General features: G+C 45.3%; 1 protein-coding gene across 1 annotated transcript in view; it reads right to left on the bottom strand.

Annotated features, from left to right (window-relative positions):
- Nucleotides 1–2,595: 2,595 nt before the first annotated feature.
- cplx4a (complexin 4a) overlaps nt 2,596–20,913 on the bottom strand; it is a 108,998-nt gene continuing 90,680 nt past the window's right edge. The window contains exons 2-3 of the mRNA XM_072497963.1: nt 13,358–13,445; nt 2,596–3,223 (exon numbers count right to left, since the gene is read on the bottom strand). Coding sequence (XP_072354064.1) covers nt 2,996–3,223; nt 13,358–13,445 — 316 coding nt within the window. The 3' untranslated portion in view covers nt 2,596–2,995. The remainder of the gene's footprint in view (nt 3,224–13,357; nt 13,446–20,913) is intronic.

Here is a 20,913-nt window from a genome sequence, read left to right as displayed (position 1 = left end):
TTAGCGGGATCTATTCAGTTGCACGCGGGCGCTACCCTGCTGACCCCTACCACACAGGCCGTGAATGATTCCCACCCCTGCCATACACTGTACCCCAAGATAGTTACCCCCGAGACAGTTACCGACACCCCGACCTGGTGTGACAAGTTTATAATCTGGTACTCACTATCTTACATAGTAGAATCACTCTTAGTACTGGCGATACTCTGCAGTGTCGTGCAGACACTTAGACTCAGAAAATGGCGAAGGAGAGCCTCCCGCTTTCGCACGCTTAGGTCCCCTATTTTCGGACTTCACCAAACCCCCCAACCCCTTGAGTGAATTAAAGTGCATCCGTTTTTCTTTCTGTGTGTTTTGTTCGTTCAATAAAGAAATGTAAATCTCTGTGCTTGACTGCCAAGCCAGAGGAACTTGTGCTGCTGCTATTTGTACAGTTTAAAGTGTTGTAGATTATTGTTGATTGTTTGAGTGAGGATAGTTTATTGAAGATAGTTGGAGGTTCCAGTTTTTTAATTTTGTAATGCATGCCTGAATGTCATAGCACCCCGTAGAATTTTATAATGATGTATGTATGTAAATTGATTTTAGGTAAAATATTGCGATTCCCCATAGGATAGGGCAGTGTAGAGCCCGTGAAGTGCTTATGGATGCCCCGCTTGGTCAGAGAATGAAGACGACGCGGTAATGTGATCCTTCACGCTTCGCATTGAGGATCACAAGGAGGGTGTGTAGCCACCTGGGATGGCCACTTCCTGATTACAAAATGGATACTTTGCAAAGATTGCAGGGAAAATGGACAATACTGAGAAAACAAGCAGGTTCAGGGTTTGTCTGTTTATTGGAGCCGCAGCTCCCAGGCAAGACCAAAACTGCAAACCCATTAGCATACTAATGGCCCATCTCCGAGAACAAAAGTGTAACATTTGAGTAACCAATACTAAGGCAGACACCCCGGCGCCAGAGGAGACCAGAACAAAGCAGGCCAATGGCCACCTAGGACACGCCCAGCCATCGGGGCACCCACCCCTTTATTGGAGGAAATTGATAGGAACGATCGAGAAACGGCCCAATTAATTGGGGCCAGGTTTAAGGCCCGCCCAAAAGCGCGCAAAGCCCCTTTGGGTATAAGAAGGATCCCCCAAGAGAGAATCACTCTCTTGGCTCCAGCTCTCACCGAGGAGAGACCTGCCCAACAGCTGCACCAGAACAAGTAAGTCCAAGGTCAATGCACGCTACGAGACAGATGACCTTAGCTGTTCCCCTTCACCACTTCGACCCCAGCAGCCTCAGAACCGAACAACGGCCATTGTTCCTCTGACTGAGTGGGCGCCCAAAGCTAAGTATAGGCTTTAGCAGTAGTGATAGTTTAGTCTGTAGTATTTGTGCATGAGTATATTTAACTGTATGTGTAAATAAATAAGCATTTGACTTTGAACTAACTAACTGGTGTATCGAGTCTTCGATCAGTATTTGGTTTGAACCTTGTGGCGGTATCGAAAGATACCTGACGACTGTAGAGCAAAACGTAATTAGAATTAAGGAAGGCGACCATATTGACCGCCATATTCAGAGCCAAATAAAGAGAGAAACACAATTAGCAACATGTCAAAATGCATTACCTCACACTTCCTTCTATTAAATTCCATCTGCCGCTTGTCTGCCCATTCTACTAGTCTATCTATGCCCTGCTGCAGGCAAGTTGTGTCATCCTCACTGTTTGCCACTCCTCCATGTTGCTTATTGTTGGCAAATTTTGAAATTTTATTCCGTATTCCAGGACCCAAGGCATTTATATTTGGTTAGCATTTATATTTGGTTCTAGCACTGACCCTTGGGGATCACCACTGTCTACCATCCTCCAGCCCACCAAACAATCATCTTCCACAACTCGTTGCTTTCTGTCCTTCAGCTAATTTTAAAAATCTCTAACTGCGAAAGCTTTTCCGGGAAACATCATGCTCTTTCAGTAGATTGCAATGGCTTAGTAACTCATTTTAAAAGTTATTCCTTATTAATCTATCAAGCATTTTGCTTTTGTCATTTCTGTTTTCAGTCCAGAGATTATCCTGTCCCGATCAGGGTCAACATCAATAGAACACTGTTTGGAACAAATAAATATTTCAAATCGGAGCCCGATGCTTGCTCTAGTTTGATTAGTTACAAGCTTAAGCTGTCACATCAACAGGAAACCATGAATGGCATGGCGATTATGCATGGTTTGTTCTAAACTTGCCAAACATTTCTGTATTTTCATGCTCTAACAACTTTTATGAAGTGCAATTTTCCTATAGGCCACGTTAAAATGTGTTGGTGGATTTCTCTTTGAGTGTTCTCTTGATCAAAGTAATGAATGGCACTGCAAAGAACTGGCCACCACAATAACCCTGAGATCTATGTTCATCCAGATTACACATTAAATGAAAATTTTATACTTATTCCATTTCAACCAATGTTTCAAATTTAGAGAGTCATTTTTTTGCACCAATGATTTCTAATATTTATTTGTACAGATAACTTTGATGAGATTATTCAATAATGCGAATTTGTACTAATTAAGGAGAATGGTCATCTCTTATCATTTAAAATTTTGCCATCATAGGTGGACAAATCATTTATTTGATCACATATTCCAACACAATGCATTAACCCACAGAATAAACTAATTTCGTCCAAATCCCACTACACAAAATGTAAGATATTGCATATTCACTCTTTTCACAAGGCATCCTTTGGGAGAAAAATAGTTTTAAAAAGCATCATGTCTACCTTTTGACAGTTCTTCTATGAAAAATGCTTCTTGTTGTACCATATGCGTATACACGTCTTATGTCAATAATTCATGTATTGTCTGGAAAATTATGCCCCAGGTGTTATACTAACAACCTCACACTGTGTCAAGAATGCATATTGGACAGATACATCCTGTGTGAGGTGCATGATTACAAACTTTATTAGATGTTTTACTTGAATTGAAAGTTCAGGAATCAACACTGGCTCACATTAGGAAGCACTTCTGTTCAGCAGCCTGTTTTATTTCACTAAATGTTGCCTGGGCCTTTTCTTTTATTTGATCGACATCCATAGTCTGGAGGTTATGAATTTGTCCAATGAAAGATTCTTTGCCATCTTCTTCCTCCTCGTCCTCGTTTACCATCTTCCTCAGCTCTTCTGGCAGATCAACATCCTCTCTGGCCATTTGTATTTGATTCTCATCCTGTTCACACTGTACAAGCAGAAGTCTGTCAGTATAATGAATATAATATGGCAAACTGATAACATGCATTTTTGAATCTCTGTATATAGCTTGCTCCTGATTTTCTCTTACTGTTGAGAGAGAAGCTTAATCTGTGATGACTCCTTGAATTATGAGTTTTGAAAAAAACTTTAAAGTCTTAGGACACACATTTATATGAATAGTACTAAATATTATAATGTATAACTTAAGAAATGTGCAGAAATGACACTTTTACAAAACCAAGAACCCATGCGGAGGAAAGGGCGGGAGAGGAAAGGGATACTGTAGGTGTGTTATTCTTGGCTTTTGCTTAAGGACTGTTTGCATTGGACACGCATCTATCTGCTGGAAGCTGAAATAGAAAAGAATAGCATTTTTATCAAAAGATCACCAATGTAACTATCATTCTTCATTGTCTGCAATAAAGGTGTTTGCAGATTATGATTGTAATAGCTGATCGGACAGTCCTGTTTTATAACTTGCACCTTTCTTGTGTAAATGGAAAATACTATATCAAAACCTCTGCCACAGTTAAAAGGTGAAAGCAAGCATGGATTAAAGGATTATCTCCTGATGAAAGACCCATAGCAACTTTTTGGGGCAGGAAGAAAAAGTTGAATAGACAATAACATCAATTGGAAGTGACACATTGATTTATTTAGACATAATTTATCATCCTTTGCTATTTGTCTGCAAATTAATTTAAAATAATGACCAACAATTTTTTCATAATGATTGTGCCCCTAAGTTTGATGTTACAGCAATGGCTAGACCTCAATCAACAGATGTAAATGCTCGTCCATGCCTTAAACAATTACAAATATAACACAACATCTAAAAAAGCGTTGTTAGTTTTAACAGAGGGCAAGTAACATCCTTTTAATACAAATATATGAATTTGAAATTAGGAACTTGATTCAAGGATATGTTTACCACTGTCTAAGTGCTGATGGATCTTGGGAGCTGCCGACAAGAATCAATTGACAGCTCCCTTTCACAATTAACCTGTCCAAATGATGTGACCATGCCATGCAATAGTGAGGAAGGATATTAGCTCCAACAATGCGCCATCAGTATGGGTCGAACTGAGAAACACCAATGGGCAAAAAACATTAGTGGCTGTTTTATACAGACCCCCAAACTGAAGTTGTGATAGTGGGAATGGCATTAAACAGGAAATTAGAGTTGCATGCATTAAAGGAACATCTGTAATTTTGGGTGATTATAATTTGCATATAGATTGGGCAAATCAAATTAGTCGCAATATCATAGAGGAGGAATTCCTAGAGTCTATATGGGATGGTTTTTGGACCAACACGTTGAGGAACCAACTAGAGAACAGGTCATCCTAGACTGGGTATTGTCTAATGAGGACGGAATCAATTGCAATCTAGTTGAGCGAGATCCCTTGGGGATGAGTGACCATAATTTGATAGAATATTTCATCAAGGTGGAGAGTGAAGTAATTGATTCTGAGACTAGGGTCCTGAATCTTAATAAAGGAAACTACAATGATATGAGGTGTGAGTTGACTATGGTCAATTGGGAAACATTACTTAAAGGGATGACTGTGGATAGGTAATGGCAAACATTCAAAGAGTGCATGGGGAAAGTGCAACAGTAGTTTATTCCTGTCTGGCACAAAAGTAAAACAGGAAAGGTGGCCAATCCATGGCTTACAAGGGAAATTAGAGAGAGTATTCGATCTAAGGAAGAAGCATACAAATTGGCCAAGAAAACAAAGGGTCTGAGGATTGGGAGCAGTCTAGAATTCAGCAAAGAAGGACCAAGAGATTGATTAAGGGAAAAATAGAGCACGGGTGTAAGCTTGCATGGAACGTGCAAACATTTCTTTAGGTACATGAAGAGAAAATGATTGGTAAAGTCAGATGTAGGTCCCTTATAATCAGAAACAGGGGAATTTATAATGGTCGACAAAGAAATAGCTGAGCAACTAAATACATACTTTGGCTCTGACTTCACAAATATGGACACTAATAATATACCAGAAATGTTGGGGAACGCAGGGTTTAGTGAGAGGGAGGAACTGAAGGAGATCAATATTACTAGAGAAATGGTGTTGGAGAAATTGATTGGATTGAAGGCTGATAAATACACAGGGTCTGATAATCTACATCCCAAAGTGCTTAAGGAAGTGGCTCCAGAAATAGTGGATGCATTGGTGGTCAGCTTCCAGGATTCTACAGACTCCAGAATAGTTCCCACAGATTGGCGATTAGCTAATATAACTCCACTATTTAAAAAGAGAGGCAACAAGAAGACACAGAATTGAAGACCAGTAAGCCTGATGTCAGTGGTGGGGAAAATTCTAGAATCCATGATCAAGGATTTTATAGCAGAACACTTAGAAAACAGTGGCAGAATCAGACAGAGTGAGCATTGATTTATGAAGGGAACATTATGTTTGACAAATCTACTGGAATCTTTCAAGGATGTAACCAGTAGAGATGATGAGGGGGAGTCAGTTGATGTGGTTTATTTGGACTTTTAGAGGACTTTTGACAAAGCCCTGCATAAGAGATTAGCGTGTAAAATTTAAGCACAAAGGATTAGGGGCACTGCATTGAGATGGATAGAAAACTACTTGGCAGGCAGGAAACAAAGAGTAGGATTAAATGGGTCTTTTTCAAATTGGCAGGCAGTGACTAGTGGGGTACTGCAGGAATCGGTGCTGGGGCCCCAGCCATTCACAATATATATTAATGATTTAGATGAAGGAACAAAATGTAGTATCTCCAAATTTGCAGATGATACAAAGTTGAGTGGGAGGGTGAGCTGTGAGGAGGATGCAGAGGTCCTTCAGTGTGATTTGGACAAGTTGAGTGAGTGGGCAAATGAATGGCAGATGCAGTATAATTTGGATAAATGCAAGGTTATCCACTTTGGTGGCAAAAATGAGAAGGCAGACTATTACCTGAATGGCCATAAATTAGGAGAGGGGAATGTGCAACAAGACTTGGTGTCTTCGTACAGCAGTCACTGAAGGTAAGCATGCAGGTGCAGCAGGCAGTAGAGAAGGCAAATGGTATGTTGGTCTTCATTGGAGGAGGAAAGAAGCCTCTGGTAGTTTCTCTGCTGTTTTTCAAGTCTTTTAGCTTTGATAAAGGGTCATCTGGACTCGCAACGTTAGCTCTTTTCTCTCCCTACAGATACTGCCAGACCTGCTGAGATTTTCCAGCATTTTCTCTTTGGTTTCATTGGAGGAGGATTTGAGTACAGGAGCAGGGATATCTTGCTGCAATTATAAGGGGCCTTGGTGAGGCCACACCTGGATATTATGTGCAGTTTTGGTCTCCGTATCTGAGTAAGGATGTTCTTGCTCTAGAGGGAATGAAGCGAAAGTTTACCAGACTGCTTCCTGGGATGGCAGGACTGATGAATGAGGAGAGATTGAATCGTTTAGGATTGTATTCGCTGGAGTACAGAAGAATGAGGGGGATCTCATAGAATTCTATAAGATTCTAACAGGACTAGACAAGGTAGATGCAAGAAGGATGTTCCCGACGGTGGGGGTGTCCAGAACCAGGGGCACAGCCTGAGAATACGTGGTACACCATTTTGGACAGAGAGGAGGACAAATTTCTTCACCCAGTGAGTGGTAAGTCTGTAGAATTCATTACCATAGGAAGTAGTTGGGGCAAAAACATTGTGGGCACGATTCTCTGAAAATACTTCTAAGTGTGGCAGCAAGCAGGAATTGTCATAAGCTCCCCAGCGCTCGGCCCAGTGAGGCCAACAACAAAATTTAACGTCGATTGGTCCACTTAACAAGGCCTCACAGGCTTCTCACCGTAAATGAAGGTTCGCCAGCTGATTTGCCGGGACTGTGCTTGCCAGCCCCCCCGCGAACAAGCTCGAGCAGCATTAAGCTTCACTTTCTCAGTGTCAGCTTGCAATAATGGCGCCGAGGAGATCAGCCCCAAGATTCGTGGACGCTGATCTGGGGAAGCTCCTAGAAGCAGTGGGGCCAGGAGGGAAATCCTGTTCCCCCAAGGGTCTCGGAGGGTGAGCCATAGGGCAGCCAGTGCTGTCTGGGATGAAGTGGCGGCAGCTGTGAGCTCGGGGAGTGTGACCAGGAGGACTGGTCTCCAGTGCTGAAAAAATGTCAATGACCTACACCGGGAAGCATAAGTGAGTAGACACCAATGCCCCCCAAGGGAGCATCTAACCCCCAACTCTCCATGCGACCCCCAACCCTCCAGATTTCTTTCCCTGAAGGACATTAGTGGACCAGAGGCTTTTTACAACAATTGCCAATGTCTCATGGTCACTTTTACTGAGACTAGCTTTCACTTCTCAATTTCTTAATTGAGTTTAATTCACCAGATGCCATGATGAGATTTGAACCCAGGTCCCCAAAGCATTTGCCTGGGCTTCAAGATTGCTAGTCCAGTAATGTTACTGCTACACCATTGTATCCTCAAAGAACTGTTGTTCTAGGAACTACCAATAATAGTCAACAGCTTGATTCTTCATTTCTAATGTTTGTTGCTTCTTTGTCTTGCATTGACGGAATTCTTATATAAATTTCAAAATTGGACCATTTGCCAAACTGGAAACAACTCATTCCAAATTTTGAATAACTCTATGGCTACAATACTCTGGGGCCGCCCGCTAGATGCAAGAATCACGATGGCCTACTGAATCTCACATCAGGCCAAAATTGGGATTTGTGTCGAGCATCAAACCTGTCACGACTCTCCCGGCCCATCCCACCGTCAATAACGGGTTTCCCAATGCCCGATGAGCTTCCCTCCCCAGCCCTGTGGAAATATGTTGTTTAGCATCTAATTGATGGGCAGGATGCTCCAGGCACTCCCAGCCAAGAGTCCTGCTGGTGTGCATTATTACAAGTCCTGAGGAACATGGACTTGGTGGCTTGCAGTCCAAGGGGTGGCAAGGTGGTAAGTATCCTTCCGACAATTGCTTCCAGAGTGCCGAGAGATGTCCTTCAGGGAAGGTGGGGTTCAGGGGGACTTGTGCTGGGCTGGAGGGGCTCAGGCCAAGGTCTTTCCTGGGTTGGAACTTGTTTACTGCTGTACCCATCTGCAACCTTTAAACAGTCACTCAGTATCTAAAAATGTAAGTTTTCTCATAATAAAGTGAAAGTGTTCACATCTGTACCCCTAAACCCTTTAAACAGTCACTCAGTATTTCAGAAATACACATCTCTCATAATAAAGTGAAAGTTATCCCATCTGTACCCCCAATCCCTTTAAACAGTTACTCAGTATCACAGAAATACATATCTCTCATAATAAAGTGAAAATGACCCTATTTATACCCCTTAAATGATGTCAGTATGCCAGGTTTAAAGGTCTGTGAGATGAATGCAAAATTAATCCCTTTAAAGTGCTGGAAAGCTTTGAAGTGGTTTTCTCAGTCAATTTCATTGCTGTTTAAAATATAGAAATGTGTGCTGAGAAACTTAAAAGCTTTGACCTGCATTATTTACATTCAATTTCATGCCCCATTGCTTTCTAAAAGTTTTCTGATTGACAAGTTGAGTCAGATTCAAAAGTCATTCGGATTGTTTATTTATATAGCTCTGCAGGGATCCATTAACTCATGGAAGCAGATGTTTTCCTAACAGCAGTTTTTTTATGAGGCTGTCTCCTTGCTCTCAAGTGCTTCCAAGAAAGAGCAGCAGCAGCACCCACAGCTGTTCTGTAAATTATTCAGATCAATGACAAAAGGGATCGGCAACTCTTACTGGAAGATGCCAGAACTCTAAGTATAAAAAATGTCTAATTTCTAAGCCATATGAAAGCCTGTGTGTATGCCTAAAAGTGTAAAACTTTGAAGCCCAGCACAAGCCCCCCTGGCCCCCCGCCTCCCAGGAAGGACCCTTCTCGCCACTCTGGAAGCAATTTTTGGGAGGGTAGCTGCCCCATTCCACCCTTCGGATTGCTAGATGGCAGGTTGGCACTGCCAAGGGGCGGGGACAGAAAAGGTGGAATTGCGGGGGACTGAAGGTGGGATGGGGGGAGTTGCCGGGGGAATGAAAGGGGCTGAAGGGGGAACAGGATGAGGGGGCAATGGGGGATTAAACCACTAACTCAGAGGACTAGCGGGGTGAGGAGAGGGTATAAGGGAGGAGGCTGAGGAGGGTCTTGAAGTTGAACGGGGGAACTAGAGGGTGAGGGAGGGTAATGAGGGAGGGCTGAAGGGGGAGAATGGGGGAGGGCTGAAATGGGGTACTGAGTGCGGGGGGGGGGGGGGTTGCTGTCAGCGATCTGGGGGAACTGCAGCAGCATTTTGAGATTGGGCATATCAGGTTCACTCCTCGCACCAGCAGGAATTGCGCTGGTTCTCCCAGTGGCGAAAGCACTTAGTTGTGGATTGGGAGAATTGTGCACGATAACTCTTTTACCCTAGCAATAAAAAATAATTTTGAAATAACTTTTAGCCATTCATGCTGGTTCTCTGGCCATCTCATATTATTTCACGAGAGAATCTCCAGATCGATTTTAGCTGTTTGTGCTTTAACTTCTCAAGATTTCAGAATGTGGCTTAGGGCTGAGAATGCTTTACTTCAGGAGTTGTGTGATCTTCCAGTAAGGATTGGCGAACTCTCTTGTTTTTCCTATGATTGGGCTTTCTCAGTTTGAGAAGCTTTTCTGCCAGCATATATTTTTTCTCCTCTGTAGAATGCATTGGTCCAGGTCCCGAGTTGACCTTACTCCTGTGGTTTCTTCTGTCTCTTTGCCACATCGGTTGCAGTCAAGGACATTACCTAACTGGTTAATGTTCTTTTTGATAGATATTTTGTTCTGCTGTGATTCCATTCATGTTACACTACCGAATCCATTATTATTTATATGATTCTGTATTTTTTAAAAGAAAACAAACTTAAGACATTTTTTAAATTAATAATTGCAGGTACTGGAGGTCTGAGATGAAAAAGAAACTTCAAACACACAGTTTAATTGGTATCAATGGAGAGGGCTAACACGTTTATACTTTCGACATGGGCTCTATGCTACCATGGGGTGGCACGGTAGCACAATGGTTAGCACAGTTGCTTCACAGCTCCGGGGTCCCAGGTTCGATTCCTGGCTTGGGTCACTGTCTGTGCGGAATCTGCACATTCTCCCCATGTCTGCGTGGGTTTTCTCCGGGTGCTCCAGTTTCCTCCCACAGTCCAAAGATGTGCAGGTTAGGTGGATTGGCCATGGAAAATTGCCCTTATTGTCCAAAAAAAAAAGATTGGGTGGGGTAACTGGGTTACGGGATAGGGTGGCTTAAGTGGAGTGCTCTTTCCAAGAGTTGGTGCAGACTCAATGGGCCGAATGGCCTCCTGCTACACTGTAAATTCTATGAACTGGGAGATATTACAGATAAACAGCATTTAAAAAGGATGTTTTTGTATTTTTTGTCCATCCTCACGTCTCTTCTTCTGCTCTCTTTTAAATACTATTCATCAATAGGACCTTCCCGTTTTGAGGAGAGATCCACATGTAAAACATTCTGCCTGACCCTGCATGTTTCCAGCATTTTCTGTTTTTGTTTCAATTTCCTAACATCTGCAGTTTGCTTTTGTTGTTGTTGGAGTTAAAACCATCTGGTAATATCCACATTTTTTTAAAAAAACAGTAATGTGCTTGAAGTCAGTAAAGGCAGCAACAGGAGCTGAAATATCTACATGAGAAGATTCAAGCAAATAGTTTCCTATCTTGAGGCCTGGTGTTCCGGGATTCCAATTCTGCTACATACAATAAACCTCTTATTCAAATCAGCAGAAATCTTAATACACTTCAATTTGGCTGCATGATAAAGTTAAAATTACAAGTGGTTTGCAACTTAATTATGTATTTTTGAGTACTAATCACTTTGCTTAATTGTAGCTAAAAATCTTCGGTATTCAGCTTAACAATTATTAAGAGTCATGGGGGAATTTTACACTTATCCTACCTACACTTCCCCCACCCCCATTTCCCTACCCCGTGGATGGTTTTCCCCCAGCCTTCCTGTCCCACTCCCAATCTTAGAGTGGGTGGGTAAGGCGTCAGTCAGCTTTGTATAAATTATATACAAATTATTAACAAATTAATATATGTATATTGGGCGGGTGGGATTTTCCAGCCATTCTCCCAGTGGGATCTTCCGGTCCTGTTGACTGCAAACTCCCATTGTGGGTTTCCCGGCAGCAGAGGGTGAGTTCAATGGGAAATCCCATTGACAGCAGTGGGGAGATCCCCAATGGCGGGTTGCCTCCTGCTGCCAAGAAACACGCCACGGGTGTGTGGAACATCCCTCCCATAGTTTACTTCATCAGTGATGTAAGATCATTTGACAACAGAGTATGGAGATAGATAGTTCTTTGTAGAGCCTGGTGCTGAATCTCTATTATGCATGGGCTGCATGATGGCACAGTGGTTAGCACTGCAGCCTCACAGCTCCATGGTCCTGGACTTAGTTCTGGCCTTGGGTGACTGCATGTGTGGAGTTTGCACTGTCTCCCCATGTCTGCGTGGTTTTTCTCCAGGTGCTCCGGTTTCCTCCCACAGTTACATAGATGTGCAGGTGAGGTGGATTGGCTTTGCTAAATTGGCCCTTAGTGTTCAAAAATGTTAGGTGGGGTTACTGGGTTACGCAAATGGGGTGGAGAAGTTGGTTTGAATAGGGTGCTCTTTCCAAGGACCGGTGCGGATTCGATAACCTGAATGGCCTCTTTCTGCACTGTAAATTTTAAAGTAACTATAGTAACATTGTTAGTATGATTTTCAATAAAAGGTAGATTTTACCAAAGCTTTGTCTCCAGAATTATCTGGAAGTCCAAGCCTATGACTACCACATCTGATGCCCATAACAATGATAACAGATTGTACACCTCTATTAAATTTCCTCTCAATTTCCTTTGCTCTGAACGTGGATTTTTCTCTTGTTTTTGTGAATCTTGACCAAGGAGGTAGAATCTAACTATACCCTGAGAACGATCTGTCCCAAGCTCAAATGGATCAAATCATCTCAACTCGGATTTATATTATATCTATGAGATTTATTTTGATATAGAATTAGATATTTGGAAGGAAAATTGCAGAGCTCTGGGGAAAGAGCAAGTTTTGCGATTAATTGATGGAACTTTCAAAGAGCCTGCACAGACACATTGGATCAAATGGCTTCTATCTGCATTGTACAATTCTATGCCAGCAAATATTGTAACATCTAGGACAACTTTCATTGTCTGAAGTATACATTAGTTCTGACTTAGCCAGTTGACTCTTAATCCATCTTCGACCCTTATCTTGTGAATTTAACTCATTAAGAGCCAACTTAACTTAATAACAGCATTTCCAACATATAGCACACTATAATGTTGCATAGGGTAGAAGTCGTGAAATATGCCTTGAAGGTATGTTGGAATAAAATGTGGTGAAAGCATTGTGTTACTTGAGTAACAATGCTACGGCTGCCCTGCGAATGAGTAAGCGGGGACTATCTAGCCTTCGTGTGCTAGCACTGATTTGGCAACATTACACAGGACCGAGGAATGTTGAACATGACTATTTAGAAAGTCAAGCAATTGGCAAAATGCAATGCATTCACCCTTTGATGACCAAACGACACCACTATATCTGGCAATGGGGTTTCACCTCTTGGATGTTGTCTCACTGTGCAGCTTGTATCAATGCACAGATTAAACTGCTTTACGTCAGTCCAAACTACAATATAGTATAATTGGCCTATGGAGTACCCTGGATTTATAGACCTCACAGCCATTTTTTTGATCTTAACACTTGAAAGGTTATATGGAAGCAAATAGATGTATTCCAAATCAAACAGAACATCACCTGGTTGTTCATAGGTGCTGGGAATTTCCTCTGGGTTTCTCCTGCTACAGGTGACCAGCAAAAAACCCATTTAGTCATTTAAGTAGAGTTTCTGGTGATCCTCCAAATGAATATACCTAAGGAAATTCATATGGATGGTATTTTTCTTATAAGATTTGTAAGATTGACTAGTGCTACATCCTTCCCTGCAAGATAGGGACAGCAATATATCTACGTATACTACAATATGTATAACATGCTTAACACCAGTCTATCATTATCATTCCCTCGCTTTAACAACAAATATCTATAAAATGTATTTTTTAACCTTTGGAAGCCTGTATTTTTCTCTTAAATGCACCCTGAGAGTTGCTCTCTCTGCTTTCTTCTGTGCAAACATGCCATCTCGTTCCATCCTGAAATCAGAAAGAAGTAGTTTCAATAGCAGAACAAAAAAAAAGATCTCAATGGTAACTCGACTGTATCTGGAAAGAGCTGACCATCATTGTAAGTTGTTTGTTTGCTCGGTTGTACAACGTTGTAGCATTGAAATTGTTTTCTAAAGCTGAACAGTAGCCATTATTACTTTCATATTGGGGTCATTAATTGTTGCACATCTTAAAGTCATGGAATCATAGGACGCGATCATGCAGAAAATTTCTAAGTTCACTTGTGGTGGGATTTTCAGGGAGTTTCCCATCAGCTCTGCCAGCGAGTTCCCCTCCACTATTCAATGACACTTAGTCATTTGGTTGGATTCTCTGTCAGTGGGATCCTCCGTTTCATCAGCAGCGCACTCACGCCCACGGATTTCCCGACGGCGTGGGGGTGCTCACATTGGGCAATCCAATTGTCTGGCTGCCGGGACGGAGAATCTGCTGCCGGCGGGGGCGCATCGCACCAGAAAACAGGTGCGGTGGAATGGAGATTCCCACCCATTTTTTTGGGCCCTGGGGAGTTTCTCACTGGTTTAGCCCACACGTAGGGCGTGATTCTCTTGAAAAATTTTTAAATGTGGTAACGAGCAGGAATTACCACGGACTTCCCGGCGCTCGGCCCAGCGAGGCCGGCAATGCAATTCAACGTTAATTGATCCACTTAACGAGCCCTCACGGGCTTGTCGCCGCAAATTAAGGCTTGCCAACTGATTCACCGGGACCCCGCTCATCAACACGCCCACTAGCAAGGTTGAGCAGCACTTAAGCTGCACTTGCTCAGCCAATCCCTGCTAGCTCGCATCAATGGCACCGAGGAGACCAGCCCCAAGATTCAGGGACGCTGGCCTGGGGAGGCCCCCAGACACAGTGCAGGCCAGGAAGGATGTCTTGTTCCCCCAAGGGTCTCGGAGGGTGGGCCATAGGGCAGCCAGTGCTGCCTGGGATGAGGTGGTGGCGGCTGTGAGCTCAGGGTGTGTGACCAGGAGGACTCCAGTTCTGAAAAAGGTCAACTACCTACACCGGGCAGCACGAGTGAGTCGACACCAATGCACCCTCACCCCCCCCCCCCCCCCCCCCCCCGCCGCCGCCGCAAGGGAGCATCTAACCCCCAACTCTCCATGCGGTCCCCAACCCTCCTCCCTCAATCCCCCTCCCCTTCAGCACCCCCCAAACCCTCCCTTCACACACATCCTTCCCACCCTGTGACATAACGATGTCTCCTCTGTGTCTCCTCAGTGTCACCGCAGAGGTGAGCAACCACTGGGCTACACCCAGAGGACCTGTCAAACATGAGTTGAATTGCCTTACTGACTGACCCATCCCTCCCTCTGACCACATCTCCATTCTTAGGCAGTGCCGGCTCATCCCGTGCGGCATCCTTTCCTGCCTCCCAGGAGACCAACCTGGAGGAGAGCTCTGAGGATGCCATCATTATAGTCGAGCCACAGCTGTCATCCCCGCCCTTCACAAGTACAGATACACACACCTCTGTGGGACATGTTAGTGGACAGGCATCACGCACAATCTGGTGAGCACCACACTGCTGATGATGCACATTAGGTGGAGGCAGGAACCCCCAGGCAACACAGCAGTCGGAGAAAGCTGATGGAGACGATAGGGACCAACCTGGGCTTTCAGAGGGGGATTTCAGCTTCACTCCAGCAGATCCATAGCCACTGGGAGGAGTCCCAGAGGCTATGGGAGCAGGAGATGTCGCCGTTAATGTGTGCTACCGAGGCAACACTGCTAGTGTGGCGACAGCAGCGGAGAACTTAATGTACAATGCCAGCACCATTAGTGAAGATGTCCAAAGCGTCGCATCGTCGGTGTCAGCCATGGCTGAGGGTCTCGACAGAATGTCTGCCTCTCTGGGGCAAGTCATCCAGTATCAGGCCGACATTCATGAGGTTCTGCAGGACCTGTCCCACTCTCAGATGGGCATGGCCGAGGCGCTGCAGACCTTGTCCCAGTCACAGGTGGTCCTTGACGAGGTGCTGTAGAGCATGTCCCAGTCACTGAGGAGCATCACCGAGGGCGTCGACACGATAGTGCATACATGGGGAACCGCCAGGGCTGGTAGAGCCAGAAGATGCAGGAGCTGCTGGGGCTCGAACCAGCTGCCCCTCCATCCCAAGGTCTGGGGCGGTCAAGTCAGGCAACCCTGACCGATACAAGAAATCCAGGTATGACCTCCGCAAAGCCATCCAAGATGCCAAGAGAGAATATCAGACCAAGCATAGTCACAGACTAGTGTGACAGATTCTCGGCAGTTGTGGCAAGGCCTAAACAACATAACGGGCTACAAAGCGAAGCCGAACAGTATCTCCAGCAGCAGCGCACCCCTCCCCGATGAACTCAATGCAGTCTATGCTCGGTTTGAGCAGGAAACAAACGATCCGCTGTTGAGCACTCCAGCAGCCCATAACACACCCATACCCACCATCACAGCTTCCGAGTCAGATCGGCCTAGGAAGGCGGTGGGTCCGGACGGGATCCCTGGTCCTGCACTCAGAGCCTGCGCGGACCAGCTGGCACATGTGTTCGCAGACATCTTTAACCTGTCCCTATTCCGCTCTGTGGTCCCCACCTGCTTCAAGAAGACCACCATCATACCAGTGCCAAAGAAGAACCAGGCAACGTGCCTCAATGACTACCGTCCGGTGGCCCTGACTTCAGTCATAATGAAGTGCTTCGAGAGGTTGATCATGAAGCGCATCACCTCCATACTCCCAGAATGCCTTGATCCACTGAAATTTGCATATCGCAACCGGTCCACAGCAGATGCCATCTCCCTGGTCCTAAACACATCCTTAGAGCATCTCGACAACAAGGGCTCCTACAACAGACTCCTATGTATTGACTACAGCTCCGCCTTCAACACCATAATCCCAGCCAAGCTCATCTCAAAACTCTAAAACCTAGGACTTGGCTCCTCACTCTGCAACTGGATTCTCGATTTTCTGACCAACAGACCACAATCAGGAAGAATGAACAACAACACCTCCTCCACAATAGTCCTCAACACCGGGGCCCCGCAAGGCTGCGTGCTTAGCCCCCTACTCTACTCCCTGTACACACACGACTGCGTGGCAAAATTTGGTTCCAACTCCATCTACAAGTTTGCTGACGATACGACCATAGTGGGCCGGATCTCGAATAACGACGAGTCAGAATACAGGAGGGAGATAGAGAACCTAATGGAGTGGTGCAGCGACAACAATCTATTCCCCAATGCCAGCAAAACTAAAGAGCTGGTCATTGACTTCAGGAAGCAAAGTACTGTACACACCCCTGTCTGCATCAGCCTCCCATGTGGGACCTTGTCAAGAGCTTTACTAAAGTCCATGCAGACTACATCAGCCACACTACCCTCATCTACACCCCTAGTCACCCCCTCAAAAAATTCAATTAAATTTGTAAGATATGGGGGTGAATTCTCTGCTGGCGGGGTTACAATGGGAAATCTCTTTGGCCGACGGCGGGAGTGGACAATCATGCTGACGGCGACGGCACGCCACCGAGGAGACGCAGCTGCGGAGGTGGAGAATTCACTCCATGATCTCCCTTTGACAAAACTATGCTGACTATCTTTGATTAATCCTTGCCTCTCCATGTGGAGATTAATTCTATCCCTCAGAATTATTTCCAGTAGTTTCTCTACCACTGAAGTTAGACTCACTGGCCTATAATTTCCGGGTTTGTCCCGATTTCCCTTCTTAAATAATGGCCCCACATTAGCTGTCTTCCAGTTCTCTGGCAAATCTCCTGTGGCCAGGGAAGATTTGAAATTGTTGTCAGAGCCACTGCGATCTCCTCCTTTGCCTCCCAACAGCAACCTATGATATATCTCATCTGGCCCTGGGGATTTATCTACTTTTAGGTCTGTTAAATATCTCCTCCCTCCCTCTCAGTTTTGTCGTTCAAGTAAATCACAAAGCACCTCCCTGATTTCTATACCAACATCATTCTTCTCCGTAGTCAACTCAGATGCAAAATACTGATTTAAATCCTCACCTATATCTTCCGGTTTCACATACAAATTGCCACATTGGTCCCTAATGGGCCCTACTCTTACCCTGGTTAACCTCCTGCCCTTAATATACTTATGAACAATCTTTGGATTTTACTTTTTTATACCCGCCAGTGCTTTTTCATGCCCCGTCTTTGTTCTCCTAATTTCTTTCTTCAGTAACCTCCTGTACTTTATATATTCCTCTAGGGCTTCTGCTGTATTGAGCCCGTGGTAACTGCCATAAGCCTCCCTTTTTTCCTTACCGGACAGTGGATATCAGTTGACATCAGGGTTCTCTGAATCAAGATGGCACCATAGCATGGCGACTCTCTGCAAGCTCTCTCCCACAGATCCTCTTCCTACATCTCTTATAACCGTAGCAACCTTTCAAATTTAATTCTAACACTAACATTATATCTAACCTTTCTCTTTTATGTTCACTTACAGGTCTGAAGATCCTCCGATGTCCATGGGCTCGCCCATATGACCCGACGCGACAGGACTCCTCCAGCGACCCGAGTCTGACCTCGACCTGCAAGTGGACGATGCCCTACCTGGATGTCTGACCCCGACCTTGCTTAGGACCCCACCCGACTCTCAGAACACCCAGCCTGGGAAGCCACCCAGACCCCTGGAGCACCCAATCCAGCTCCCGGAATGCCCGCCCCCGATCCTGAGACCCAGCCCTGACAATATTGAATTCTTTACCCGTCAGTCTGGCCTCAATAAAACTCGAGATGGATTTGTAGGTACAGTATTATTTATTTTAACCAACTTGCAAGGCTGACTCGCTTCACAGAGATTCAGAACACGGAAGCTGTCTCCTGGACCCCTCGAACCGAGTGAGGTCGGAGACAAAGAGATCTTTGCAAATACATTCAAATGGCATCAAGTTTCACATACAAGATTCCCATAGGTCATCCTATACCCCTCCTGACCTGGCCATACATCCTGATTGGTTCACTTTGTATTCCTTAACCCTGGGCCTCTTGTTACCCAGCATCCTTTTCCCCATCCTTGCCATGCTTTCTGAATTCCTTTGTCCTTTGTCCTTTGTGAACTCACTACTAGTAGACTGGCCCACATCTACATTACTGTAACTAATATTTGAACTAACTATTTTATATTACATTTGTTTGTTCAATTCTTCATTCCCTCCTTTTATCATTTCATGATAACCTATCTGTCCAATCCGTAGCTACGGCCCCTCATCTAAGAAGATTTGTCGCTGCATTTATAATTCCTGTTGCAGCCCCCCGTCATCCGCTGCACCCTTGTGGATCCTAACAGCCAAGATTCTTGGGGCGTCTATCTGTTCCAGTGCACCCTGCATTCTACCCATCACGCATTTAAGGATGGCCAGGCCCACAAAGATGCAGCCGAGTGCCACTGCTAAATACATGGCCATATTTATCAACCAGTCCTTCCAACCTCCGAATCCCCAGTTACCCCAAGAGCCAGGGTCCTGCATACTGTCCAGGTGATCCCGTATGCGATCCATAAATTTAGTGATGTTAGCGGTTAGGTCTTGAACTCCCATGATACACTTGCCCTGCACTATGGCGCATACCCCACCCTCACGGGCCAGAAGATAGTCAAGAGCATACTGGTTCTGCATGGCAAACAACCGCAGCTGAGGCAATTCCTTGGTTATTGCCCTGAGGGCTCCCAAGGTTTTGTTTCCCAGGATGGTAAGGCCACAAATAAAATAATTCCTATCGCTAACCGCCAAGGAACCCCCCACACCTCCCAATGTCAAGACGCTCAGAATTCCCCATCCGGCTGAGTGGCCCCGGTTGGGTGCGAGAACCTGAGGTTTTTTCCAGTTCTCGCAGAATTCGGCTGAGACTGCCCGGCGTGCTAACTGATTGTGCAGCATCCACGCCGAGGGGCAGGGGACTGTGGGAGGGACTAGAGTCCCAATAGCAATTTGGTGGGGAAATGGGGGTGACAAAACATTGGTCGCTGTGTCATTAAAAAAAAGTAGTATCCTTGCTCCGTGTACAGGCTAGCATCACAATCAGTATATCGGTTGCGTAGGGATCCCCCAAAAGCCCAGTTTATCCAGCTTTGGAACGCCCATTCGGGCCTCCTAGCAATGCGGAAAGCCCTAGTCCCAACAGTGATATGAGATACGTTCGCCCAGCCACAAAGGAGCTGGAGGCCGGCGTTCAATGGAACGCAGGTGGTGTTGTAACAGACGCATTGGCCAGATGCCTTAGTGAAAAGACACCTCCTGTCCGTACAGGTGGGGAACAGACATGTTATATTCGTTTCCACCTCTACCAGCAAACAGCCGTACCCGTCACTGCTGAAACAATTCTCATACGACCGGGAGTCTCGATTGGATGTGAAGTGGCTAGGTATGTACGCCCTCCACCATTGCACCCTATCATACTGTGAGTGGGAATTATCCCGAGGCAGGCGAAGGCAAATAGCCGGTGGTGCTGAACCCGTATCGTAAGGAAAAGTGACTTGCTCGGGCGGTGGCTCGGAACGCTGACAATGAACCACCGTTTGGGGAGTGCCCCAAAGCGGTGAAACAGAAAATAACCTAGACACCACTGCGGGGTTCGGGTAGCAGACAACCCGTCCCTGGCCATACAAGCGGTGGTAGATCTGGTAGAAGAGATTCATACTACCCAGGTTTCCCTCATTCTGGGTCCTAAATGAATTAAGTATATCTCCTGATAACCTATGGTCTAGTTGTACTCCCCTCCTCACACGCCCCGTCCTCTCTCTAGTCCCCCTCTCTCTCTCACAACCTCTTCCTACCCTCTCCGCATGGTTTGACTTGACCTTTATGGCACCAATCTTAACACATACAAAACAAAATTTACATGTACTCCAAAAACAAGGCAATATCCATGTAATGTTCCCTTCCCATCGCCGGGACTGGTGCAATTGCTTCATGAGTCCTGCATTGTCCGTTAACCTGATGACCTTCCATGAGTCGATACCATGTCCTCGTATATGGGGGCAGCGAAGAACGTCACCTCTGCATAAGTGAAATGTCCTTGTAGTTTGGTTGGGGTTACAGATGTAGATGATATTTCCCTTTTCCATGTCCGTCGGCGATGTCATTCCAAGCGAGGCGAGGCCGAAGATTACACAGGTGGTGCGGAGCCACCTCATCATGCTCCACACCTGTAAAACAGCGCTGGGGAAGGGAGGCAGGTTAGTGACCGACCTTTTTACAGTGATGGAGGTGGACCCAAGCACCCCGCCCCTCCACTTTAACTGCAGTGGGGGTGGTAAGGAGAACTTGGAAGGGCCCCTCCCATCGTGGCTCCGACCCTTTCCGAGTCCAATTTTTGATCATGACATAACTACCAGGCTGAACTGAAAGCGAGCTAGGGAATGGGGACGGTGGCGGGTGAGCCTCGCGGACCTGGCCATGGAGCTCCTTGAGGACCTTAGTGAGGGCTAGAACAT

This window comes from Scyliorhinus torazame, chromosome 3 (genome assembly GCF_047496885.1).
Source record: "Scyliorhinus torazame isolate Kashiwa2021f chromosome 3, sScyTor2.1, whole genome shotgun sequence".
Lineage (NCBI taxonomy): Eukaryota > Metazoa > Chordata > Chondrichthyes > Carcharhiniformes > Scyliorhinidae > Scyliorhinus > Scyliorhinus torazame.
The sequence above is the reverse complement of the archived record's forward strand: the minus strand, read 5'-3'. Positions and strand labels throughout refer to the sequence as shown.